Source organism: Micropterus salmoides, unplaced genomic scaffold (genome assembly GCF_014851395.1).
Source record: "Micropterus salmoides isolate LMB-PRFRI ecotype aquatic unplaced genomic scaffold, ASM1485139v1 Ms_hic_scaffold_16, whole genome shotgun sequence".
Lineage (NCBI taxonomy): Eukaryota > Metazoa > Chordata > Actinopteri > Centrarchiformes > Centrarchidae > Micropterus > Micropterus salmoides.
In genome coordinates this window covers 998,218-1,025,602 of record NW_024040707.1, presented here as the reverse complement: position 1 = coordinate 1,025,602, position 27,385 = coordinate 998,218, and the positions used below count along the sequence as shown (strand labels likewise).

General features: G+C 43.7%; 2 protein-coding genes across 5 annotated transcripts in view; both read right to left on the bottom strand.

The window, feature by feature from the left end:
- The window catches only part of grm6a (glutamate receptor, metabotropic 6a), an 85,263-nt gene extending 69,248 nt beyond the window's left edge, over nt 1-16,015 (bottom strand). For 2 of the 4 annotated variants that reach the window (XR_005444834.1, XM_038722642.1), the window contains exons 1-7: nt 13,355-13,651; nt 12,550-13,176; nt 7,457-7,673; nt 3,923-4,058; nt 2,781-2,935; nt 2,563-2,703; nt 2,250-2,450 (exon numbers count right to left, since the gene is read on the bottom strand). Coding sequence is in view for 3 of the 4 variants with exons in the window: in XM_038722642.1 (XP_038578570.1) it covers nt 2,250-2,450; nt 2,563-2,703; nt 2,781-2,935; nt 3,923-4,058; nt 7,457-7,673; nt 12,550-13,131 (1,432 nt within the window). In the remaining variant the exon portion in view is untranslated. Of the gene's footprint in view, nt 1-2,249; nt 2,451-2,562; nt 2,704-2,780; nt 2,936-3,922; nt 4,059-7,456; nt 7,674-12,549; nt 13,177-13,354; nt 13,653-15,197 lie in introns of those variants that run through there. The other 2 variants (XM_038722641.1, XM_038722639.1) reach the window with 2 other exon arrangements.
- Nucleotides 16,016-19,722: 3,707 nt separating this feature from the next.
- On the bottom strand, nt 19,723-27,355 carry rad51c (RAD51 paralog C). Its single transcript, XM_038722693.1, has 4 exons — nt 27,168-27,355; nt 25,985-26,252; nt 25,293-25,509; nt 19,723-20,879 (listed from the first exon to the last, which is right to left on the bottom strand). The coding sequence occupies exons 1-4, from the start codon at nt 27,283-27,285 to the stop codon at nt 20,379-20,381; spliced, it is 1,104 nt and encodes a 367-aa protein (XP_038578621.1). The 5' UTR covers nt 27,286-27,355; the 3' UTR covers nt 19,723-20,378.
- Between the last annotated feature and the right edge of the window lie 30 nt (nt 27,356-27,385).

The window sequence follows — 27,385 nt, the reverse complement described above, 5'->3', positions numbered from 1 at the left end:
AAGAAAATGCTTCTGAAAAAGATTCTGCTCAGAGCAGAACATCGACAACTGATTCATGAAGTTAGCAGAATAAGAAGCTTTTAGATGATCTGACTGAGACACTCAAACCAACGAGCTGCCTCCTCAGGCGTCACCTGACCACAACGCGTCACCTGACCACAAGGTGTCAGGCTGCAGGTGTCAGCCTCAGTACTGATGTCAGGTTTCTGTCTGATCTCTTTGAACCCAACATGGAGTTCATTAAAGGCCAAACTCCAAAAATACACCGACATCCTGAAGAAGAACACACTTTAACTGAACTGATTAAATATTCAGATGACAGAGAGGATTCGTGTAGAGAGAGAGACGGGTGGTCAGACAGACAGTCAGGCAGACAGTCGGGTTTCATGGCGTGCAGCCCTGGCTGTTACAGATTAAATCCTCCCAGTCTTCCAGCTGCTGTAGCTTCTCGTCTTTATAAAATATGGATTTGATGTCTAACAGGATGAAGCTGCTGCAGTTTGTTGTGCTGCTCTGAAAATCTCTTTGAAACCATCGTCTTGAACATTTCCTGTCTGTCGGGAGTTTAAACCGTCTGAACATCATGTCTGAAGACGCGCAGTCATCAGATCAGTGACTCCTCAGGTCGACACCCATTAGTCCACCTCCATCTGAAGGACAGGTGACTCTCTGCTGAAGACAGGTGTCCACATGTTGAACAGAGAAGAAAGAGTATTGATGGACACCTGGAGTCATGGGACTCGTAGGACTGACAGCCAGGTGGATTAACGACTAGAGCCCCACCGATTTATTGTTTTCCAGATATTATCAGCTGATATAAGCTTCTTGCAGATATATCTGCTTTGGTATTTAATACAACCGATATATGACTATAAAAAAGAGAAACAGAGAGTCGGGTCCAGCACCATAGAACAAAACATCAGCTGACCGCAGTGTACCGGAGCTCAGAGCCGGTGTTCTGTTGATATATGCTACCGCTATCGAGATGTGCTACTTGGCATGTCTAATGGTTAGGGTTAGACATTAGCAATTTGAATTAAGGTAGCATTATTCGATAAGGAAGCATAAATCATATGAACACCGGCTCTGCTGAGAGCTATGGTGAGTAGCTCCTGTTAGCTCTCACACTCAGTGTTCCCAGGGAGTTGTTAATTTGTCACTTCAATTACATGACTTTACATTTATTCATTTAGCTGAGGCTTTTATCCAAAGCGACTTACAACTGCCGCCTCTGGAGCAACTAGTGATTAAGTGTCTTGTTCAGGAATGTGCTGCAGTGGGGAGTCAAACCCGGATCTCCTACACCAAAGCAACACGTCTTATCCATTTTAACCATCCTTGGGGTACAATCCACTGTTTTCCATGAGAGGACCTTGACATTAGACTGGGAAAAGCTGACTGTCATCCTGCTGCTTTGAACTCAGCTGTAAACCGTAATACTTGCTGGAGGTCACATTCACGAACAACGTGCTGGAGTCCAACACCAACTAAGAACATGACTTGATATCCAACGAAGGTTGAGGTCAAGGGCAACTGGACTTGGTTGAAGATACTGGAAGACGTTTCGTCCCTCAGCCAAAGGACTTCTTCAGTTCTGACTGACTGGCAGGGAAACTCAGCTATTTAACCTCAGTGGGGTCGTTTGCCAGGATCGTCGATACCGCTGGTTCGTTAGTGTTCCTGGTTGCTGTAAACTCAACAAACGAACCTATTGGCCTCAGCTGAAGATGTCAACGATGGTAGTTCAGTCTTGGCCTCGGGTAGTCCTAACGACCATAATGAATGTTGTTACAACAGCCAGGAACGTCTTCTAGTATCTCCAAGTCCAGTTGCCCTTGACTTTAACCTTCTTTGGATAACTCTGACCTGGATGACAGAATCTTCACAGACAACATGACTTTAGAGAATATAGACAGATCTGCCCCAAGAAGACACAAAACACATGTAGACTGAATGAACAAACTCCCATGATCCCTCCAGTATCCCTTCAAGAGTGAACAGAAAGGCCACTGATCGAGGACCCGGACAGAATCCACATCAGTCCTCCTGAATCTAAGGGTTCAACAATCGGCCAGAGTCTCCTTTCAGCAGCCTGACAGGAGCGTTCACAGGAAGGCTGAGCAGTGTGATCCTCCAGGCTCCTTCTGAGCCCAACTATATCTAGTTGGTACCACTCCACCTCTGGCCCTAACTCTGGCCACCAGATGCTTGCCAGCAAACTCCACGTCTGTTTTTTAGTGTTTCCTTACCATTGAAGTTGACGGCTCTGATGTAGTTGAGCAGCAAGCGTCCCTCCACAGGGTCCATGTTGCTGCAGACTCCGGCGCTGCCAGGACACAGATCCTGGTGCATGCTGTGTAGAGCGTAAGCGACGGCGTAAACTGCATCGATCACAAACTGAACCTTCCCCTCCTGCTCGTAGATCGAGTCTCGACCGATCCTCTCCTCACCTGCAGGGACACGCACAAGGTCACATGACATCGGGGATGGTTTGTCTTGATTGACATGTGCCTCACAGCGGTCACTAATACACAGATCCCGCCGCTTAAGGTGTGGGCGCACCTGTACATTTCTTCTTGTCAGGGTCCAGTTTGATTCCAGGCCGGGTCAGTTTACACCTGAAGTCGTCCTCCCAGAACTCATTGAACCAGATGTTCCGACGGTTGTTCTCCAAAGAACGAGACATGAAGTACTGATCGAAGCCTGTACAACACACAGATAAACACACTTAGTCAGGTTCAGTCTGTCAGTCCAAGATATTTTAGCGTTTTTATTTTTACCGTATATTGAAGCCCGTTTGGGCAGGATGGTGACGGCGCCCTCTGCTACGTCCTCCAGCTCTGTGATTGGTGAACTCTTTGCTCCCCAGCTGTCCGACCCCACAAACAGGAAGTGACCCGTCAGGTTAGCGCGCCTCGCCGCCTCAAGCACACGTCTACCAGACAAAGAGGGGAGGAGTCACACTGGAGTCACGTGACCATAAAAGCAAAAAAACAAAACTGCGGAGATGTCTGGGTAATAAAACCTGATTCGGACTGAATCAGAGCGTGGGGGAAGCTGAGGAGATAATCTGTGGTCAGTTTGTTGTGGTTTATATGAACTGGGACCTGTACCATGAAGCAAGTTCAACATACCCAGGATATCTTAATCTTATATTATACTTAATCCTAACTAACTGTGATCAGGCTTAGTGGTCACACAAAGCTGGTTATCAACTCCCTAAATCAACCCGGGGTTTCCCAATCCAGCAATGAGCGTGTGACCAAATGCAAACACGGACAAATCCACTGGCAGCAGAGCGGCATATTTTACAAAAAGCATCTTAGACATTTACCATTCTGTTAAATCATTAGAGATCTCTCTATAAGTGGGTGTTCCATTAAACAAATGTGTTAGATGTATTCTTATAGCCTGTTTGACTATTTTAGCATGAAACAGATCCGCCTCCGGTGACCACGCATCTTGACGCGGCGTACTAATGAGTGCACTGGCTAGCGGGTTATGAATCCATCATGCGCCGCATGGCCGGGATCTCCTGCTCTCCATAGAAAATGAATAGGCTCTGTCGACTTGACACCAGTCAATAGATCCGGTGCGTCTCTACCTTTATTCTTTCAGCGGCTGTGTGTCGGTGTTTTCGCATTAAAAGCCGCACTGAATAAGTGGTCGTTCAGCTCACTTTCAGGACCGCTATCAGTCTCTGGAGAATTATATTGTATAGAAAAGCATCTCTGCATCACCCACAGCAAACATAAAAGTATAAAACAGTCTCCAGGATCTACGACTTATCTCCAACATAACCGCACCCTGGTGATGTACCCGGGTCAGAAGTAAACGTCGCTGGACTTAAACCCTAAAGTTGCCTCGCTAACCTCCCATCCTGCTTCGTACTACACGCCCCAGGTGTTGTTTGTGCTTTTACTTGATGTCGTCCTCATTGGCGAAGATGATCACTCCTCTGGCGTTACTCGTCTCCATCAGACGTTTGATGATCTTGTCAAACTCTCCGGCCGTCGGTTCGCGAGGAATCTTCACCGACTGAGCAATACACACCCCACCTGACAGGGAGACATAGATACCAAGAGAGACAGACAGACAGGTTTACTTTGAAACAGTCACGCTCATATCACATCTCCATCCGATGAGACTGTGAACTTCCTCACACTAAAACACTAAACTAAGTTGGGCAGCGACTGGAGAATCAGCTGTTAATCTCCATCATCTAGTGAGCTTGTGTTCACACAGCAGCAGTGGATGGAGACGGAGAGCAGGTTAAAATTCGTGCTGCATTTCAGTGGTCAGGTTCAGAACCAGACTTTTCTTTTAAATCTCAACAAAACGTGCTTCTGAGTCTGAGATCCTAACATGTGTTCAACCTGTTCTCACTCCCAAGTCTTCACATATGGTCGCTTGGTCAAGACCCCGTGGCATCAGATTTTAAAGCACTGGGTCACCTTTATTTTCAGTGTTACAAGCATCAGGTCAGTGTCAGGTGACGCAGTATAAAGAGCGACAAAGTTTACGCAGGGAGGTGTTCAGGTCAAGAAACACTGTACTTTAACCCGAGAGGGAAGGGTGTTTGCTTCCTGTGTAACTTAACTTGTGTAACTAACTTACTTAAGCCACACATGACCTTTTCCTAAACCTGTGCCACTCTCCACACCAAGCCTCTGCTTCTTATTCTGTCTGGTAACAACCTTGAGTATATTTAGTTCAACCTTAAAGCTTGATTTATACTCCTGCGTAGGATAGCCGTGCATTTATACTTGTGCGTTCCGTGTGTCCGTCAAACTGCAATTACACCCCCAAACGCCAGCCGGCAGTAGCGCTACAGCGCTGTTGACTTTTGCCGGCCGAGCAGTCTAACTTCCAGTTTAGCGCTCCGCTAACATGAACGGGGGTAAAATTGTAAACGTGCGGCTGGTGTAGCCTTTTCAAATGTTATCGAGCGAATGGATCACATTCTGACAGCGAAACGAGTCATTTCACTCGGGTTGTGACGGTCAAATATATCGATCCACCGTGTTATAGCCGCCGTTTTGGCCACTAGTAAAAGTTACTTCAAAGCGCAGGCACTTCCTGTCGGCTCGGAGGCGTTGCGAGGCTACCCAGCCGACCAATCACAGAATTTACGGTCCACGTTAACTCGACGTGTAGCTACATTTTTGAGGAGGTGCATGTCAGGCGACGGCGTGGGGTAGGCGGCTACACAGAGGCTACGGCGTCGATTTGACGCAGAAATATTCCTCCCCACATGCTCTAAAGTTTTAGGACACCCCTGGTTAAAGCAATATAATGTTGTGATAACAAAATAAGAGCTTCAAAATAATTTTTATGGAACACTGACTTGTAATAGAGTGAATGGTGAGTCTCTGGTATAGCCACTCCAGGTATCGGACTGTATATAAGAAGTGGGCGTAGTCATGGTGATGTCGCCGGTTGGTTTGTGGACCGCCGTTTTGAAGCCTCGAGTTTGGCCGATAGGGCGCCGCCATGTTGACGAGACGATTGACAGGTCGCCAATCAGCTTGTAGCCCCGCCCTAAAGCCTCCCCTGCTTCCTGGTCTCTGTTCCTCTAAATGGGACCATAATTTACTAAATGAACATCATGCTGTGTTGAAGAAGACTTGAAACTAGCGACTGAGACCATAAACTCATCAGGAAAGTGTTTACTGAGGGAATAAATCAGCTGACAAGTAGAAACATTTTCTCACAGACTTCTATACAATCACACTTCTTTCTGCAGCCGCATTGGCTTCACGTCCCGCTTGGATCAGACAGATATTTAGCCAATTAGCCTCTTGAGTTGATGTTAGCAAACTTACTAGCTAACACACTCGGACATAGCTAACGTTACTGCAAGTCTTCCTGCTTTGGTTGCTTTCTAGCTTTGTTGGCTAGCTCGCAACCCAAGCAACATTACACTGCTGCTGGTGGAGAGCGGCGCCGGTGTCGAGCCAAAGCCGGGCGAGCGGGCAACATAACCGGGCTCAGTAGCATCTATGGACATAATATTAGCTAATGGCAGAGGAGAAGAGAACGAAGAGGACGCTGATGGAGGAAGCTAAGAAGAGAAAATGAGAGAGACCGAGCGAGAGGCTGCAGGACGTTGGCGAGACCTTCGTGAAATAAAAGTCTGCAGGACAGATGGCGAGCTGGCCTTCTTCCTGTTGTATAGTTAGTAATCTGGGTGTGTCTCTTGTTGTTTGGCTGTTAGCAAAGTTGGCGATTTACTAGCTTTTGATCATAACTTATGAAATCATATCAAATGCACGTGTACAAGTCTTTAGTTACGACAGCGGTGAATTACAGTCTGCAAAGATAGGGGCGCCAAATCGCACCTAATCTTACGTGATGTTGCTTTTATACCTTACAATCCTCACTGAGATGTGTCCTCTGGGAAGCTGGTTGTCGTTTGTTATTCTTCATGCCAGCAATCTGCCCCTCCCTAGCAGAGGCCGCTGCTTGCCATTAAACTCCCTGACCTTAATCAGAAATACTTTATTATTAAGTGTTTCCTTTGCTAATCATGATTTAGGGGGAGTTTCCAGTAAACGGCTCGCTTTCTCATTTCCTCCACATTGCCCATGATCCCCTGGCCACTGGAATCATCTGGCCGCAGGTTTCCTCTTTATTTTAAAAAATACATCAGAAGAATGCTGGAGGGAAATTAATGGAAAACAGCTTTTAACAAGCCCCTCTGCCATTTTGAGTATCTAGCCATGGTCTTCAGCCTAACCACTGTCTCACGAGTGTTTCATGTCAGTTTTGTTTCCTTTCTGGAGGACCCTGAAAAGATCCAGGCGGTGGAAAAGTGGCCCAAACCCACCTCTATTAAGCAGCCCCAGAAGTTCCTCGCTGCTTCACCAGGGACCACACTCGCCCTGGAGGAGTGGAGGCACTGACTGGAGGAGGCTGAACATCCGTTCATTGTGTGGACACACAAGAACCTGGCTTACATCCAGACAGCTAACGACTTCGCCCCGGTGCAACTAGCTGGATGTTGTTCTTTGGTGGATAAACTCTTAAAACTCTTGGTTTGATTGAGGACTATTCTTATTAAAGTTATATAACTGGTGCAACTTTTCAGCTGCGGCTGTTTCTTCTATTTATTTATAGTCCAGCTGTGTGTCAGAATAGTTTCTCAGATAAACTGAGTGAACAGTTTAACAGAGGTTTCATTAGACCTGCAGAACTACATCCACAAAGGAGAATACAGAGAAGAGTTTATTAGGTGCAGCATCGAGTGCAGACCATCATTTGAAGGTTAAAATGAAACATTCACCAACTATGTCCAAAAACAACCTGCTGACACGGACGCATCAGATGGATATTCCTAAATATTCTCACAGAGAACCAGATGACCTGTATAGTTGGAGTGTGATCATTGAAGAGGAACTGTTGTTAAAAGAGAGAAGAAAATCAACAGAATAAAACAGGATGAAGCGGAACACACCAGCCTCTCTGGAGATCTGCATGAAGGCCTCGACTCCGCTCTCCCCGTAGTTTCCCTCAGAGGCGAGCGTGGAGACGTAGTTCCAGCCCATAGCTTTGACGATGTCCAACATGGCCTGAGCCTGGTACGAGTCGGGGGGAACCACCCGAGAGAAGAAGTCGTAGCGGTTGTTGTCGCTGAGCTCCGGAGCCGTGGACGCATAGCTCACCTGAGGGATCTGAAACATGGACCAATAATCAATATTTTATTAGTAATATTATGAGTTTGTGGTGTAGTAAATGGAGACTTGCTATTAACGGTGAAAACAATGTCAACAGCAGGATGATCAATGAAAGTACATCACTTCCTTTAAATATCCTGCTTTTGTTTTTAAGAAATATGAGCTTTTCAGATGGAATTGATCCGGATGGGAACCACCTCTGTTCAGGTGGTCTCTGTCAAGTATTTAGTGCAAGCCGGCCTCAACGAACCCAACTAACGGGGCGAGCACACTAGAGTTCATCTGAACCAGGAGAGCTTTCCTGTTAAACCCTGTTCATTCAGAGCTCACCACTGGTCAAACTGGAAACGCTGGGGAAGTTAAACAGAGCACACACACACACACAGGATTAGTGTTGTGTAACAGCCCGGGCTGAATGTGTGTCAGAGCTGCAATAAACAGAATAATAATCACATTAACATACGCAACTCTGTGTGTGTGTGTAGATTAATGAAGGACGCCACATTAACGAGCTCCTAAAAGCAGACCTCGTTATGACAGTTCATCATCATCATCATCATCAGAGAAACGCTTCAGTGGAGCGAAACAAACATGAATATCAGCTGTTTTCAGGTTGGCTCCTTTCTGCAGAACCTTTAATAGTGAAATACTGAACTGCTTAAAGAAAATATCCACACAAGCTGAAATCTTATTAAGCTCTATGGCAAAATAAAAACTACAGACGAGCTCTTCTGCAAAGGGAAAATAAGTCATTATTGTAATTAGACATTTCCCTGATGCTTGATGAATTGCTATACATGTCAGAGGCTCAGGTCTCCCACAACAAAGGCATGTGTCTTATCCACTGAACCATCGCCACCTTCAGGTGTGGGGCCCTCCAGGGACCACTGCCATTGTGTTAGATGAGTACAGCAGTCACTTAATTGACCCTTCACTAAGCCACGCCCCAAATACGCAGCTGGCCAATCACAGCGCAGTATAGGCCTCGCTCTAACTGAGGTCTGACACTTTCATGGCTGCACTCTGTTGACTCTGATGCAGAAAGACTCGTTTTCCAGCTTTTTTTTGCTGTATGTTTCTGAGTTCTGGTCAAACGCTGTTCCTGCAGCATCTTGTAATAGTTACAGCAGCTACCCAGAGAGGCTGAAAGGAGAAGGACGATTTATTCTCTTTCCAAAACCTGAAATAAATCCAGATAAATGGCGGCTGTGGATTGTTCCTAATGTAATGTTAGTTAGCTAACGCTGGCTAACTTCCTACTGAGTGTAACGTAATAAAGTCCTGCTGTTCTGCTTTTTAGTGACTTTAATAATGAACAGAGGCCGACCAGCTGTACAGGAACACTGTTGATCGTTAATATCGTTGTCTTTTGTCTCAGTCGTCAGGTAATAAGATGGTTCATTTTTACTCTGTGATCGGTAGGCTTTAGCTTCTGTCTTTATTTTTTCACGTTTGAGTCAGTTTGACAGCCTGAAATCAACCTTTAAATGCACAATGCAACTGCAAAACTTTCTGCTTCTTTCAGAGATCATTCTTTCCAGAAATTAGACAATATTTCTCAGGGGAGTGCAGCAGATAAAAGTCTGGCAGGTCCGACAATTTGTCGGACTTAGCAACAGTCTCACGACAGGAGGGCGTGGCTTAGAGAAGGATCAATTAGCTCAAATGCAACACACATAACGAGTCTTCTGCATCACTTCACCTGAGGAACACCTGGCGTGCGTTCCAATACTCATACACAACAGTATTTAGAAAAAGGATTAGCATGTCAATATCAAAAGCAGAATGCCAAAAATACCAGGATGTCCAACTGCATCTGGTCGCATTGTGCAGTCTGCAAGCCAGCATGCTTTTCTGGCTTTGTGACCCACAATCCTCAGCGCAACAAAGTATGAGGTCAAGGTTAATGCAATGTTATGATGAGGCAGTATATCCCGTATGTATGCCAACAGGGCAGCTGCAGCACAGACTATAAGTAACAAGAACATGTATGTTGACAAGCTTCTCCTAAGTAGCATCCTGAGATCTGATCACAGTGTCGCAGGACTCTTCCTGAGCTCAGTGTCACTACTTTCAGCTGAAATTGCCACAGGAATTAATGGTGAAATATTCCCATGGTGCATCTGTTTGGCCCAGTGTTTCTGCTGTTTCCGTTTGATGCTAACAAAGCTCAGTTATAATAATCTTCTGCACACACACACAGAGTCATTAAAAGCTTTCATTAGAGACAGTCAGTCATCCAGACACAAACTGTTTAAAACATTAATCCACCAACCAGACTACTTCATCCACTCTCTGCCTGTCTATCTGAACGTCTGTCTCTGTGTTTACCTGTCCCAACTGAAACAATTAAAAAAAGACAACACATTATTCTGTTTGAGCAGTTTGTTCCAGTTTCCTCCAGTCATCTGGTCACAGCGGAAAACTGGAAGAAATCCCAGCTTTGCTTTAAAAGCAGCAGCAGCTCTTTTGTGGGACTTCATGCTGTTAAAAGCTCTTTACTGCGTCCAAAATGTTTGAAGAGGATAATCGGTCATATTTATATCACCACAGATCAATAGACCGATCAATACACGTCATTGACCAAGTTCCTGTTCATAAAACGCTGTAAAAATTTGGCATCTGAACCTCAAAGATGGAAAATAAACATAGATGATATAAAACACTAAATCTGTTCTTCACATACACAACAACACACCTGATAACTGAGTCCGCATGATGTAAATATCATCATCACCTGTATCATCTGGTTGTGAGAGTCTGAGCGGACACAAAAAAACACTTCTAACCACATGAACCAAACCAACAACTGTAACTGTGTACAGCCAGCAGGGGGCGACTCCAGCGGCTGCAGAAAGAAGTGTGATTGTATAGAAGTCTGTGAGAAAATGTTTCTACTTGTCAGCTGATTTATTCCCTCAGTAAACACTTTCCTGATGAGTTTCTGGTCTCAGTCGCTAGTTTCAAGTCTTCTTCAACACAGCATGATGTTCATTTAGTAAATTATGGTCCCATTTAGAGGAACAGAGACCAGGAAGCAGGGGAGGCCTTGGGGCCGGGCTACAAGCTGATTAACAGGTCATTACTCGTATCGTGGAGTCGCCCCCTGCTGGCTGTCAGAGAGAATGCAGGTTTTAGGGTTCACTTTTCAGACCCGGCGGTTCCTTGTTGATATTAACAGGCGTATCGCATGAATGTCTCCCGTATATTAACGGGCGTATCGCTTGAATGTTGAATGTTTCCCGTATATTAACGGGCGTATCGCCTGTATGTTTCCCGTATATTAACGGGCATATCGCCTGTATGTTTCCCGTATATTAACGGGCGTATCGCCTGTATGTTTCCCGTATATTAACGGGCGTATCGCCTGAATGTTTCCAGTATATTAACGGGCGTATCGCCTGAATGTTTCCCGTATATTAACGGGCGTATCGCCTGAATGTTTCTCGTATATTAACGGGCGTATCGCCTGAATGTTTCCCGTATATTAACGGGCGTATCGCCTGTATGTTTCCCGTATATTAACGGGCGTATCGCCTGAATGTTTCCCGTATATTAACGGGCGTATCGCCTGAATGTTTCCCGTATATTAACGGGCGTATCGCCTGTATGTTTCCCGTATATTAACGGGCGTATCGCCTGTATGTTTCCCGTATATTAACGAGCGTATCGCCTGAATGTTTCCAGTATATTAACGAGCGTATCGCCTGAATGTTTCCAGTATATTAACGGGCGTATCGCCTGTATGTTTCCCGTATATTAACGGGCGTATCGCCTGTATGTTTCCCGTATATTAACGAGCGTATCGCCTGAATGTTTCCAGTATATTAACGGGCGTATCGCCTGTATGTTTCCCGTATATTAACGGGCGTATCGCCTGTATGTTTCCCGTATATTAACGAGCGTATCGCCTGTATGTTTCCCGTATATTAACGGGCGTATCGCCTGAATGTTTCCCGTATATTAACGGGCGTATCGCCTGAATGTTTCCCGTATATGTTTCCCGTATATTGACGGGCGTATCGCCTGAATGTTTCCCGTATATTAACGGGCGTATCGCCTGAATGTTTCCCGTATATTAACGGGCGTATCGCCTGAATGTTTCCCGTATATGTTTCCCGTATATTGACGGGCGTATCGCCTGAATTTTTCCCGTATATGTTTCCCGTATATTGACGGGCGTATCGCCTGAATGTTTCCCGTATATTAACGGGCGTATCGCCTGAATGTTTCCCGTATATTGACGGGCATATCGCCTGAATGTTTCCCGTATATTAACGGGCGTATCGCCTGAATGTTTCCCGTATATTAACGGGCGTATCGCCTGAATGTTTCCCGTATATTAACGGGCGTATCGCCTGTATGTTTCCCGTATATTAACGGGCGTATCGCCTGAATGTTTCCCGTATATTAACGGGCGTATCGCCTGAATGTTTCCCGTATATGTTTCCCGTATATTGACGGGCATATCGCCTGAATGTTTCCCGTATATTAACGGGCGTATCACATGAATGTCTCCCGTATATTAACGGGCGTATCGCCTGAATGTTTCCCGTATATTAACGGGCGTATCGCATGAATGTTTCCCGTATATTAACGGGCGTATCGCCTGAATGTTTCCCGTATATTAACGGGCGTATCGCCTGAATGTTTCCCGTATATTAACGGGCGTATCGCCTGTATGTTTCCCGTATATTAACGGGCGTATCGCCTGAATGTTTCCCGTATATTAACGGGCGTATCGCCTGAATGTTTCCCGTACATTAACGGGCGTATCGCCTGTATGTTTCCCGTATATTAACGGGCGTATCGCCTGAATGTTTCCCGTATATTAATGGGCGTATCGCCTGTATGTTTCCTGTACATTATTTACCTCAAACAGTCTCAGGATGTTGGCCACCATGATGGACACCGAGCTGGCCGACGCTCCGATCACTCCCACCACCCTCTCTGGCTTGCGGATGATTGGCGGCTCCCCGTTGGAGCAGCGGATGTCAGACGTGTCTTTCTGGATCAGCGCCTGGACGAAGGTGAGGGACTGCTCCAGGGCGTAGGTGTCTCTGGAGCAGGTGTCGAGGATGCGGGCCCCCAGCGTGATGTTGGGCAGCAGCTCGGGGTCGCTGTTGATCTGGTCCAGAGCGTACAACATGGCCTCCATACGGTGGATCCCCTTCTCCTTCTTCAGCTCTCCACAGGGCAGACCGTGGGGGCCCCGGGAATGGACGGGGAACAGCCCCCCCAGAGTGATGTCACCAGGTATCTTTATGGAGTGGGGGTGGAAGTGCTGGTGGGAGGCGCCCACCCGGGCCACCTGTCCACCAAACCAGAACCAGAGAGACAGCAGGAGGCGGGGCCACAGTGAGGACTGACGAGGCGTTCCTCCAATCCAGAACCAGACATCACGATGATGATGGTGAAGGGGGAGGGAGGAGGAGACAGGCCCTGATGATGTCATACTGAGGCGACGTTCAGGGTAGAATCTTCATCCTGCTGTGGAAACCTGAGGAGACATCAATCCATCAATCAGAGGTTGCCAGTCAGTGACATCACGTTAGAGAAGGCAGCTGATTGGCTCCAGCAGAGAAACAGGATCTTTGTAGCAGAAACATTAAATCTGACTTTGAAAAAGTGACACTTTTCAGTGTCGTCCTGATGACTCTTTAATTTCAACGTTTTACCTGCTCTGTCATGTTCGTCTGTTTTTCTGTAGCTGCTGCCAACAAGTCCAAACACTGTTAGATATGTGAAATCAATCACAAGCTCTCTGCAGCTGCTGATGTTCCACAATCACCGAGTTCTGCTTCCAGATTAGTTTTGATTCAGTTCAGTTAAGTGGCGCTTTACTGGCATGGGAGATGTTCATACTGCCAAAGCAAGTGTGAAATAAAAACATGTACATAAACAAAAGAATTGTGATGTTGCTATCATATATTTACACAGGTGCATCTAAAAAAAATATATATAATAAGGTGGAAACAGAGGAGGAGCAGCAGACCCAGACTGAGAGATTAAAGGCTCAGGAAACCTCTGCAGGTGTTTTGAGTTAATCAGCTGATTAGAGCTCTTCTCAGGTCGACATGTCTGTGTTATAAATTCTTTACTCCAAGTCATTCTAACACATTTTGAGATACTGGAGTTTTGATTTCCTTCAGTTTTAAGCCGTAGTCTTCGAGATTAAAACAAAAAAGATATGAAAGTTTAACTTTTTGAATTAAATTACGGAAAGAAATTAACTTTTACACGATATTCTAATTCGTTTTGTTTATGAACGTATTTGCAGTTAGGAAGTACAAACACAAATAAGTGAGGACTGTTTAAACACAGCAACAGTTTCTATATAGTTTCAAAGAGCACTGCGCTCTGTAATAGTTGTGTGAGAGAATGTGTATGTGGTGGATCAGTAGGCGTGGCAGTAATCACTTCATGGTGTCGGATCAGGACACTATTTTGTGCTTAGGTGAGAGTTTATAAAGAAACCATGCAGAGTAGTAATTACAAAAAAATAAATAATGATAATAATCATAACCCTTTAATCTGACTATTAGAATTGTTACTGCGTTTCTGTTTAATTTTGATTTGTCAGAATGAAAACATCTCTGCTGCATCAGTTAGAACTGAAGCCTGCAGAACCTACTGGAAGATATTAGTTACTTGAAATGATTCCATTTTGTTCCTAAATGTAAAGTGATGGAGGTGATTTAAATACACCGTGTCTGAATAATGCATGAATGAAAACAGATTTTTATTTTAACTTGTATTTAAAAATGAATATTTAACATTTTAACCCATCGATGCTTGAAGAGGAAACATTTATCTGTTAGAGAAAATTGTGTTTTAATTTGGATGAACTTACTGACGCTCGCTGGTCTGCAGCTCGCTGCTTCTAAAAGTCAAAAATTCATTATAAATATAAAATTGACTGTCAGACATTGATTATACAACATGTTCAACATGAGGTAAAGTTATTACTGATGTAATAAATCAAATGACTTCAGAACAGCAAACTAATAAATATTTACATTACTGATTCATCTGTAGCTTGTTTACTATATTAATCAATAAATGATGTGATGATAGAAATATCACAGACTTCCAGCAGTAACCAGAAGAGTTTACTGGGACATGATTTCAAAACTAATCGATCCACTGATTCATTAAAACAGTCATATAGTACCTCTGACGTCACAGATCAGGCAGAAAATACCTGATCATTATTATCAATAAACCCATCTGTGTTCAGTCCAGGTGAAGCTGGGAATATTAGTCCAGAATATTACTTTCATCTTCTGTAATGTCATCACTTCAACATTTAATCCAGTTTAGTTTTTCCCCGATATGTAAATAATCTAATTCATTATTTTATTCTGCTCTTTAAATTTCCTCTTCAGTTAAAAACTGAATCCCGGTGTACCTGTGCAAACGTGGCAGCTTTCAGTCACTGGTTTCACCGGATTCTCTGTCTGTTTAAACTGGTTTCAGTCCCCTGCTTTGATTTTCAGAGAGATTCCGAGCTGAACTTACCGGAGCGAAACCCGGTCTGATCTCAGTCCTCAACACGCTCCGGGAAACTCTCCGCTGGTCCCGGTGAGTCCGTCAGGTGTGAAACTCCGGTTCAGCTGCGGCTGCTCAGCGGAGGACTAAACACCTGTCTGTCTGTGTCTGATAATAACATGCACATGAACAGGTTGCTGGGTGTGTGTGCGGTCCCGTGTCCTCCGTTTTCAGTTCGGTGATTTCACTCAGAGCGGATCATCCTGTCAGAGAACATCTCTGCGCCGACAGCGACCTCTGCTGGGTCCCGTGAGTCCTGACTGTCTGTTCACCTGTTCGACAGGTGTTCAGTGTTTACCTCCTGATGTTTAAACTCACTTTGATCTTCTCTCTCACACGCGCGCGCGCTTGCCGTGGGAACAGCAGCCCGTGAACATTCACTGTGTCATAAACAAACAAGTTTCCACTGTGACAAAAAAAAACTTCACTGAAGAACAAAAGTCAGGTCAGGTCAGGTGAAATGCATGATGGGAGATGGTGTTTATTGTAGTCTGTAGAACATAACTACAGCAGAGAGGGGTGTTGAGCCTAAAGGTTTCTGCTGCACGTCTAACCGGAGGTCACGTGCAGAGTTTCTGGATTTAAATCAGCTGTCATAGAGAAGAAAGATCAAGCTGAACCAGGATTGGGGGTGGGGGGGGAGGTGACGATGTAAATATCAATAAAATGAACAATTGTGGTTATAATAACAGATATAGTAATAGTAATAATAATTTTAGCTGCAAATGTTGAGCAGGAACACAGGGGCAACAGGAAGCTGGCAACCACAGATCCAGAGCCAGAAGCACCTGCAGAAAGGGGAGAAGTCGAGTTAGTAACATGCATTATTGGGATGAGGTTGCATACACAGGGAGAGAAAGAAGAGCTCAGTGCATCATGGGAAGTCCCCCGGCAGTCTAGGCTTATAGCAGCAAAATCATTCTTCTTACCTCCAGTTTGGGTTCAGGAGGCAGACACCATCTCCACATTTAAGAGTAGGCTTAAGACTTTCCTCTTTGATAAAGCTTATAGTTAGGGCTGGCTCAGGTGAGTCCTGAACCATCCCTTAGTTATGCTGCATCATTAACATTACGATTGTTACCATTAACACTACTATAAATATCTGTACCATTTTTCATTTAGTCTATAGCAACATCACCTTTACTGTCTGTACCTGTGTGGATATTGTGTAGGCTGCCCACCCTGAGCCATGGTTCTGCTCGAGGTTTCTGTAAATAGCATCACAGAGTTCGGTCTAGACCTGCTCTTTTATGAAAAGCGCTCTGAGATAACTGTTGTTGTGATTTGGCGCTATATAAATAAAATTTAATTGAATAACTAAGGGATGGTTCAGGACTCACCTGAGCCAACTATAAGCTTAATCAAAGAGGAAAGTCTTAAGCCTACTCTTAAATGTGGAGATGCCACGTGAACCCAAACTGGAACCTGCTTCCACAGGAGAGGAGCTTGATAGGTGTGGCGATGGAACAGTGGATAAAAAAAATACCTTTCGTTTGGGAGACTTGGGTTTTATTTTCTCACATCCATCAATGTGTCCCTGTAAAACCCTCAGCCCCTAGTTGCTCCAGAGGTTTGCTGCTTCGCCAGCAATAAAGGCGAATAATTTACTTACATTATATTTTCATGCATAAGTGACAGAATGTGTGCCTATTTGGGTCACGGGTTTCGAACACACTCTGTAACAAAACATCAAAAAGCAGAACTCCTATCAGATGGGGGACTCTGGGACAGTTTATGGGTCCTTAATGTGAAAAACTTTGAGAACCGCTGCTCTAACATACAGTTTGTAGGTCAGTTTGGATAAAAGCATCAGCTAAATTACAAATTATTATAAATTATTGACAGTTAAAGCCTCTGGCTACTGTTCTGTTTTGAGACTCGAGGAATCAAAAGTGCATTCTGGGAGCGCAGCGTTCCAGTGGGGCAATAAACAGACAGTAAATAATCTAGTTTTATCTTGTTAATTTTCTATTTAACTCATTCAGTGTCTTCTTTATATTTCCCGTTGTTGCTTTGAATTGCTTTGATGTTGAAATGTACTATAGAAATAAAGTTGCCTGGTTATATTACATCACTAAAGAGACAAGTTTACATCTGCTGAGATTTAAAGGATGGGACATATTTCTGAAAGTCTTTTGATAGATTTATATTTAATATTTGTGTTGTTTCTTCTCTGCTGATCTTTTAAATGATCGATTCTCTTTATTGATCCTCTCAGCCTGCAGCTGGCGGTGGACGTTCAGCTCTCCTCCGTGAAAGGTCACTGCAGAGACAGAATGACCTCTGACCTCACTGTGAGCGTGGGAACCAAAGTGTGCGTACGCCTACAGTGTTACACATTTAGACTGACCGTCTCCACTTCGAATGAAACACCGTGACCCCCTGCTGCCAACAGGTCTTGAGTCTTAGCATCCAGCAGGTGGCTGCACATATTTAGGCTGGTGAAGGAGGACGTTGCTCACAAGAAATGTGTCAATGCCCGGGACTCTCGGTTCTGGTTCCTTCACCTCGGATCTTGTCAGCGCTCGGTGACCTTCCTCCTCTCCTTCCTGTCTCTAAAGTGAGAGGAGTCTCTGTCCTAGAGCGGCGTCTCTGGGTCTCACCTGTAGCCATCGTCGGTTTCCCTTCAGTATAACAGGTGAACGTCGGCTCACCTGTGTTTTGGACCTGAGCCGTTGCTGCTGTTAGCGTCAGCTGGATCTGGGAGAGCGCGACACGTTGAACACGGTGAAGCGTTGAACACAGTGACACGTTGAACACGGTGACACGTTGAACGCGGTGAAGGGTTCCTTCAGATTCACGCCGTGTTGAAGGAAACGCACCAAACCTCCTGACTGCAGCTGCTGCAGTTTGTTAGTGAAGCTGAGTTAAACTGTTTAACGAGACAGATCTTTCATAATTACTCTCTTATTCTTTAACTTTTTCTTTGTGCTTACTGTCCTTTTTTTTCTTAAATAAAAAGTTTAACATATGAATCCTTTTTTGTCCCAATTTCTTTATTAGCTAAACAAACAAATAAAAAATGTTTTTATTTCCATTCGGATAAATAGATGAATATACATTTACATTTATTTGCCACTCCCACTCACGACATCTCGCTGCTACTTTCTCCAGAAAATATGCTCGTGCTCTGCACATGCGCTCACTAATATCTAAAAGTATAACTGCTGTTTTTTGCTCTTTCTGACAAAGTGAAGCCTGTTATCTGCGCTATGAATTAATTTAACTAATTCCTATCAGCTGTCATGGAAACTCAGGGTATGTTATAGGGTATCACTTCAAGTGTATTTAACTCAGACTTCAGGTTTAGGTTCAGGCTTTGTTAAACCCAAGCAGGAACCTCCGGGTCTGAAAGTGAAGCTCCTTAAACCTGCGTCCTCTCCAGCAGCCAGCAGGGGGCGACTTAAACCTGCGTCCTCTCCAGCAGCCAGCAGGGGGCGACTTAAACCTGCGTCCTCTCCAGCAGCCAGCAGGGGGCGACTTAAACCTGCGTCCTCTCCAGCAGCCAGCAGGGGGCGACTTAAACCTGCGTCCTCTCCAGCAGCCAGCAGGGGGCGACTTAAACCTGCGTCCTCTCCAGCAGCCAGCAGGGGGCGACTTAAACCTGCGCCCTCTCCAGCAGCCAGCAGGGGGCGACTTAAACCTGCGTCCTCTCCAGCAGCCAGCAGGGGGCGACTTAAACCTGCGTCCTCTCTAGCGGCCAGCAGGGGGCGACTTAAACCTGCGTCCTCTCCAGCAGCCAGCAGGGGGCGACTTAAACCTGCGTCCTCTCCAGCAGCCAGCAGGGGGCGACTTAAACCTGCGTCCTCTCCAGGGGGCGACTTAAACCTGCGTCCTCTCCAGCAGCCAGCAGGGGGCGACTTAAACCTGCGTCCTCTCCAGCAGCCAGCAGGGGGCGACTTAAACCTGCGTCCTCTCTAGCGGCCAGCAGGGGGCGACTCCAGCGGCTGCAGAAAGAAGTCTGTGAGAAAATGTTTCTACTTGTCAGCTGATTTATTCCCTCAGTAAACACTTTCCTGATGAGTTTATGGTCTCAGTCGCTAGTTTCAAGTCTTCTTCAACACAGCATGATGTTCATTTAGTAAATTATGGTCCCATTTAGAGGAACAGAGACCAGGAAGCAGGGGAGGCTTTAGGGCGGGGCTACAAGCTGATTGGCGACCTGTCAATCAGGATAGAGGCGACTCGTATCTGCTGCTCTGTGTAAATTTAACCAGCGCCGCTGAAAAAGCTCATCAGGAGTCGGCTGCTCATTTTTCAATAAGTACGTTTAGTTTTAAGCCTGTTTGTCGCTAGCTTAAATTAGCATCCCAGCTAATATCACAGTTAACGTGAATTACAGATGCACCTTGCTAACCAAGCTAGCTAGCTCCGCCCTCTCTTCCAAATATGGTCACGTCTGGTTCCAAAACAACAAGATGGCGACGGCCAAAACCACAGACCAACGCGGGACGTCACGGCGGCTACGTCCACTTCTTTAAAAACAAGCTGAAGGTTAAACTGTTTCTGTTCGCCTGCAGGTGCACTGAGGGAAAATAAGGTGCTGATGTTTAGTGTATTTACTGACACAATAACCAACAACAACCAACACCTGATCAACAAACAAACAAACAGGTAAAGGTGATGAAACATAAAGACTTAACATAAACAGCTCTGTATAGTAACCTGGTGTTTGGAGGACACTCACATGTTCGTGCTCTTCATACTGGACATTAAAGAAAAGTCACACTGAGCATGTGCGAGTCAACAGGAAACACCTGGTCCACACACTGACCTCAGCTCTGGGAGCCAATGGGAAGAGAGCAGTTTGAAGAGGCATCTAAATTTAAATTCTCGTCCCTGTAGAAGAAAAAGTGCGTTGTCTGTTACCTGACTTGTTTTCCTACATCGCAGATTTATTTTCTTCTACTAGACAACTGCTGCTGTTTAATACACTGACTGTACAGATCATTTCTTTGATCATTGCTCTCCGTCTCCACCTGCTGGACACAAGCTGAAACGTGTTAAACTCTAATATCAGAACCAGACACATTTTAAACTATGACTTATATATATAAAAATAAAAGTGTTTTATATCAGAAGCAGAAAGAAAATAAAAATGCATTTAATATGAAACAAACACACTCAGCTCAGCCTCTGATTGGCTGACAGTCAGCTGCAGGTGTCTCCCTGGCTGGTAGCTGATTGGTCCAAGTGTGTTCGAGGCCGTTTGCTCTGCGGCTGCTCTGATTGGTCAACGTCTCTAAACCCCTCAGAGGTGATCTGGTATTGGACGGTGGACTCCACCTGTGTTGGGGATTTAAAGACGGTCGCCAGTCGACGCGGCCCCTCCCAGTGTAGGTGGAGCCTGGTGGTGGGGGCGTGGCCCCAACTCTCCCCAAGGGCGGGGACCAGCTGCGATTGGCCGCCTCGCAGCCGGGTGGTCATCTGGTTGGTCATTGCCACGGCGATGTTGTGGCTGGTTGCCATGGTGATGAGCTGCTGGGCAAGGCCGTTGAGGAGGCGTGTCCTCTGAGACATCTCGTCAAAGTGCTGCCGGAACGGGAACGCCACGCTGTCGATCACCAGGAGGCGGACGCTCGGGTGGTCGGACAGGAAGTCAGGCAGCAGGTGGAGCTCGGCCAGCAGCTCCACGTAGTCATGGCAACGCACCTGACAGGCGTGAGACAGACAGCCAATCAGAATCTTTGCACATGGTGCCGACTGATGACATCACTTTAACTAACTCCTGACTGACTTTTGATCGGTGTGAATTAGTCAGCTTTTATTGATGAAGAAGGTTTCAGAAACATGTAGAGTCCCCCCCCCTTTACGCCCCACGGGACCTCACTTCAGCATAAATATGTACAGTAGTCAACGACGAGAGACGGCTGTTGTTTAGATCCTGTTTGAATTGTGCCCTGAATTACACACGTGATATTTGTCAGTTTAAAAGATAATTTCAGTTAAGAACGTCACAGTAAGACTATGAAAATACGTAGTTACAAAGATCACAAACCCAAAAGTCCCTCATAACTTTTTCTCTCACTGACTGAAGCTAATGTTACTGAAGCTTACGTCACTGAAACTAACGTTAACTCTCAAGCTAACGTAACTGAAGCTTTTCCTGAAGCTAACGTAACTTTGAAGCTAACGTAGCTCTGAAGCTTATGTTACTGAAGTAAACATATTAACGACTCTAAACACTTCATCTCCACTGATGAACCCCACAAAGGACATTACAGCGTTTAAAAGCATTATCTGGAGGTGCGTGCAGAGCTCTGCATAACACCGGATATTCCCATAATGCTCGGAGACGCGGCTGGTAGCAACTTGCTGCTTGAAACACATTGCTGACGACCTCTCTGTTTCTCTCAGATCAGTGGCCCTCAGGTTCGTGCGCCTGGTTTAGTTTCTGGTTTGAACCCAGACGTCTTGTTTATCACAGCCATGTGTAACGTCAACTACTGACGTAAGGACGCTCGCCGCAGCCCGGTTTATTCGCTCCAAACCACCTGATGGAAACGCACAGATTTCGCAATGTCTTTTTTTTTGTAAGACATTTCAAAAGTACGCTTAAAATTCACTTGCCAATTGGATGGAAACATGCCTGCTGTTTCTCTTTTCGACGACTCGAGGCGGAGCCGTCGCTGCAGCTGCACTTGTGTCATGATACAAGAAATTTAGCAGTCGATAGCGATACCAGTATAATTCCACGATTCCTCATACCAATTCAAAAAAAAAAACTCCATGTATTACAACATACACAAAAACATTTGATTACAGAGAACTAACAGCTGTGAAGGAGAGGATGTCCAGAACAGATGAGACGTGGTTTGATGTCAGTATATTCAGAAATGAGCAAGCTGTTGAAATTCCACTCTTCCACCTTTCAGTACCTTGTAAAATGAGTACATGTTTTCAGAATCTTAGTATCAACCTGGTACCAAAGTACCGGTTTCTCAAGACACCCCTACAAGGTAACAGTACGTTCCCGTCTGACCAGCTGTCGTCACACACAGAAAAACAGAGGTCAGAGGTCGTTCTACTTCTATCTCTGCATGTGACCTTTCACCTGCACCGAGCCCTCCGAGGAAAGTTCCCTCACAATCGTGTGAAACAGTCGAGTGTCCGTTACCATGACGTCATATATAGTAGTAATATTAGTCGGAGTCTCTACTGTAACCTTTCTAAAATTAAATACAGTATTACCTTCAAAAGGTTTAAGGAAACCTGGCTGAGAGATGATAATGAACTTCAGGATGGACTAGAGGGCTATGAAATGTTCAGTGTAAATAGGGTTAATAAAAGGTGTTGCTATATTCGTGATGTCTGCACTTAAATGTAAGATCGATGGTGACATGAAAACTGCTATTGATAATTTGATGGAATGTGTAACTGTTGAAATTAAGGTTGAAGGGTTTAAAAACATATTAATCAGTTGCATTTATAGAACACCAGGGTCATGTGTTGATAATTTTAATAAGAAGATCTTTGAGTTATATGAAAAACATAATAAGGTGATTCTGGTTTGTGGTGACTTTAATATTGATTTGCTGAAATCAAATGATCATTCCAAAACTGCAGATTTTGTTAATGTTATGTTTAGTTTGAGATTCTATCCGTTAATTGTAAAACCTAGTAGAATAACAAAGGCTAGTGCAACTTTGATTGACAATATTTTTATAAATGTAACTAAGGGAAAGATAAACAGTGGATTATTAGTGACTGATATAAGTGATCATTTGCCGGTCTTTACAGTAAATAGTAAGTTATAATTTAGAACAAATAAGAAGACTAATTATTTAATTAGGTAAAAAATCACTTGAGGGAATTATGGCCCTTAAGGAAGAACTGATAAATCATGACTGGCAGGAGGATACTAATGAGTCATATGATGCATTTTTAGATACGTTCTTGATTTTCTATGACCGACATTGTCCGTTGAAAGAAGCTAAACAAAATTCCAAAAGGCCGGGAAAGCCATGGTTAACAAAGGGTTTGGAAAAAGCTTTTAAAACAAAAAGTAGGCTTTATAGAGAATTTATCAAAAAACGAACAAAGGAAAAGGAGGAAAAGTACAAACAATATAAAAACAAATTGACAATTATTTTAAGATTGCAAAAAAAATATTATTATGATCAGCTGTTACAATAAAAATAATATTAAGGGTACTTGGGGTGTACTTAAAGACATGATTAGAAATTGTAGTAAAAAGCATATGTTGTTAGGATAGTAGAACTACTGAAAATATCGAGGAAATAGTTAATGAATTTAATGATTTTTTTGTTAATGTAGGGCCACATTTGGCAGAATTGACCTTCCAAGAGATGAGGGTAAAAATTTTAATATTTCATAACAGTAATTCGATGTTCCTTGCTGGAGTTTGTGAGAGTGATGTATTAGAAATGGCTAGAAAACATCTACTGATGATAACACTTATTGATGTTGCTTATAAAAGAAGTGATAGATTGTATTCTTGAGACATGGACCTATAAATGTAATAAATCCTTTGAAACGGGTGTTTTTCCTCATAAAATTAAAACGGCTAAGGTGGTTCCAATCTATAAAAATGGTGATAAACATCTTGTATCAAATTATAGACCTGTATCTTTGCTACCTCTACTTTCTAAAATACTTGAAATATTATTTGTGAATATGATGACTTTATTGAGAAATATGATTTACTGAGTGACCATCAATATGGGTTTAGAAGAAATCGATCGACATCTTTAGCAGTGATTGAATTTGTGGAAAATTTAGCAACAGCTGTAGGAAACAACACACTATTAGGTGTATTTGTTGATTTACGTAAATCATTTGAAACAGTTGATCATTCCTTGCAGCTGCAGAAATTGGAACGCTATGGTATAAGAGGTGTGACACAACATTGGTTGAAAAGTTATTTGTACGATAGGGCTCAATATGTAAGAATTAATGATACAAAATCCCAGATTAGAAGTGTAACCTGTGGTGTGCCACAAGGCTCAGTACTGGGACCAAAGGTATTTATAGTTTATATAAATGATATTTGTACAGTTTCTTACAAGATGAAATGTGTTATGTTTGCAGATAATACAAATTAATTTTGTTCATGAAATGATATGAAAGAATTATTAAAAACAGTACACAGGGAAATGATGATGTTTAGAAAATGGTTTGACATTAATAAGTTGTCACTTAATGAAAATTAAACAAAATTTATGGTGTTTGGTGGTGTTAGGAACAACTGTGAAATAAAACTGAATTTAAAAGGAGTGGAAATCAACTTTTTGGGAGTGATTATAGATCATAAAGTTTGTTGGAAGCCACACATAGAATATATCAAACGTAAATGATCTAAATCTATAGCTGTTGAAACAAGGAATCTGTTGAATGAAAAATGTTTGCTTATATTGTACTGTTCACTGATAATACCACATATGTCATATTGTGTTGAAATGTGGGGAAATGCATATAAAACAAATATAGACAGTTAAACTACAAAAAAGAGCTATTAGAATAATTAATAAAGCACATTTCTGTGAATCTAGTAACTAATTATTTATAGACTCATGCACATTGAAGTTTGTAGACATTGTGTACTCAAAAATATTGGAAGTACTGTTTCGAGTTAAAAATAGGAGCCTTCCTGTTTGTATTCAAAATGTTTTTAAATTAAGTAAAAGAAAGCAGAACCTAAGAGGACTGTGTATATTTGAAACATGTAAAGTGAGAACTAATATAAAATACAGATGTGTTTCAGTTTTGGGAGTTAAACTGAGGGATGGACTTCGTGATGAGTTGAAACGGTGTAGCTCTCTGTGTGGATTCATAAATACAATACAATAATAATGAATTTTGTTTTTGTTTTGCTTCTTCTTGTGTTTCTTTCGTATTGCGGGTATTTTGCATTTTAGCGTATAGGATAGGCAAATATAAGCCTTGGGCTTCAGTCTGTTCCTTTTTCGGTTGCAAATGTTGCGAGTAATTTTGGTCTAAGTACATAAGATTCTTGTAAATTGCATATTCACACAAATTGGCTTTTTTCCTTGGCTTTTTTGTATTTTGTAAACCGAAATAAACCAGTCAGTCATGCATCATTACCACGAACATGTTGGACAGGATGGCGTCCACGGTGAAATTCGTCATGGCGTCTCGTTGCTCGTCATCTTCGGCCAAAAAGGAGCAGTGTTGTACGGCGGCGCTGGCGATGTCGACGACTCTCTGAAGCACGAAGCTGCCCTCGGTGTCGATGTAGACCGCCTGACCTCCGACCCCCCCAAAACACTGCGGGACCTGAACGTCCACCGCCAGCTGCAGGCTGAGAGGATGATGTCATCAATAACTTTATTGATCCACAGAGAAGAAACAACATGGATACTGAATATCATTTCACTAAAATATTTTCAGAAGATCTGTCCTTTAAATCTCAGCAGACGTAAACTTTCACAATAAAAGCATGTCACAGTGCACTTGTGTATGCGTTCTTATCCCATTAACGCACGTTACTATCTCGACTTCTTCTCCTGTGATGAAGATAGCAGAGGACTGATTTTACTCACAGAACAGAAATAACATCTAACAGTTGAAACTGGACCAGTTTTAGATTCTAACTTTGATTTTAACGACATGTGAACACTTTATTTTCAGCTTGTAGCAGCTTCTACAGGATCTCTGGCAGTTTCCTTGACCAAAGAGCTCAAAAGGTTCGTTTAGTTAAATCTGGATTCATCTCCGGGTTTATAATGTCTCATATGAAGTGTGTTATAGTTTGCGTGTCTCTGCATGTGTCTGACCACAGTTGTGTTTTCCCGACTCCTGGAGCGCCGCAGATTTCTGTAGTTTTCCCGACAGGAAGTCCTCCTCCGAGAGCAGCATCCAGCTGAGAGGAGAACGTCACGATGCTCCTCGACTCCTCCTCCTTCTGTAGGAGCTCCAGAGCTGTCAGAGAGGCTGACACTTCTCCTCCTCCTCCTGCAGCTGCTCCTGCTTCATCCCCTCCTCCTCCGGCTCTCCCCACAGCCTGCAGCACCTCCAGCGCCTCCTGCTGGGACAGACCGGCCTCTGCAACAGAACGAAAATATCACTTCTGGTCAACAGTGACTTACAGTTAGGTCGTTCAAACTCCACCGAAACAAGAGTTAGAAATCACCCAAAAAACAGAAGAAGAAGCACCAGAGTCAGAGTGCATGTATTCATAACAGTGCTCTCAAGTGTTTTAAGTTAATCTTTGTTTCAAACAAAGAACTGCTTTGTTACTGTTAAAGCCTGAGTTAATTATAAGAATGATGTGATTTACAGAAGCAGTGTTTCCAACTGTTAAACTTCACTGATAAGTCTGGACGTTAGAAACGGAGTTATTTTGAATGGAGTTTGGCGAGTGTAAAGAGAAGTAAAATTGGGATTTATTAAATTTTAAGAGCTCTTTCTGCCGATTTTATTCAGGTGAAATCATTAATGTATGTCTAAAGTTGTTTTTCATGTTCCCCGACGACCAGAAAAGTTAAACCCGAGGTATTTTGTATGGAGTTCTGTGTAGTTATTTTGACCGAGGTTTGGTGAGTGTAGGCAACTAAAAGTGTAATTTTATTTAATATTAAGAGCTGTTCTGTGTTCTTTCTACGTGCCGAATACATTCAGGTGAAAGTATTAATATATATCGAAAGTGTTTACAACCAAGTGTTCATGTTCAATGATGATAAATTAAGTTTTACTAAAACAATATATTTTGACCGGAGTTTGGTGAGAGTGTAAAGACGACTAAAATTGCAATTTAGTTAATATTAAGAGCTGTTCTGTGTTCTTTCTACATGCCGAATTTATTCAGGTGAAATTATTAATAGATGTCCAAAGTGTCTACGACCAAGTGTTGACGTTCAACGATGAGACATGAAGTTTTAGTTGAATACCGTGTTTTGTACGGGAGTTCTGTGCGGAGTGATGCCGACCGGAGCGACTGACGGTGTTTTAAAGCGTCACCTTTGCTGAGCTGCAGCGGCTTCAGGTGCAGCAGGTCTGCGGTGAACTGGAAACCAGCGCTGACCAGTTTAACTTTCACACTCGGGTTCAGAGACAAACTGGAAACCGGTCTCTGCATCTTCGCTGCTAACCGCTAACGTTAGCTTCCTCCTTCAAAACAACCCGCCATGACAGGGATCCCGGCATGCCTTTCACCTCCGAGCAGCAAACTCACCGGA

Excerpts from the sequence above, each read along its gene's own strand:
- rad51c (XM_038722693.1), bottom strand. The coding sequence starts at position 27,285 with ATGCAGAGACCGGTTTCCAGTTTGTCTCTGAACCCGAGTGTGAAAGTT. Across the intron at positions 26,253-27,167 it reads GCCGCTGCAGCTCAGCAAAG|AGGCCGGTCTGTCCCAGCAG; the intron begins GTGACGCTTTAA and ends GTTCTGTTGCAG. Across the intron at positions 20,880-25,292 it reads TCCTGTCCAACATGTTCGTG|GTGCGTTGCCATGACTACGT; the intron begins GTAATGATGCAT and ends CACGCCTGTCAG.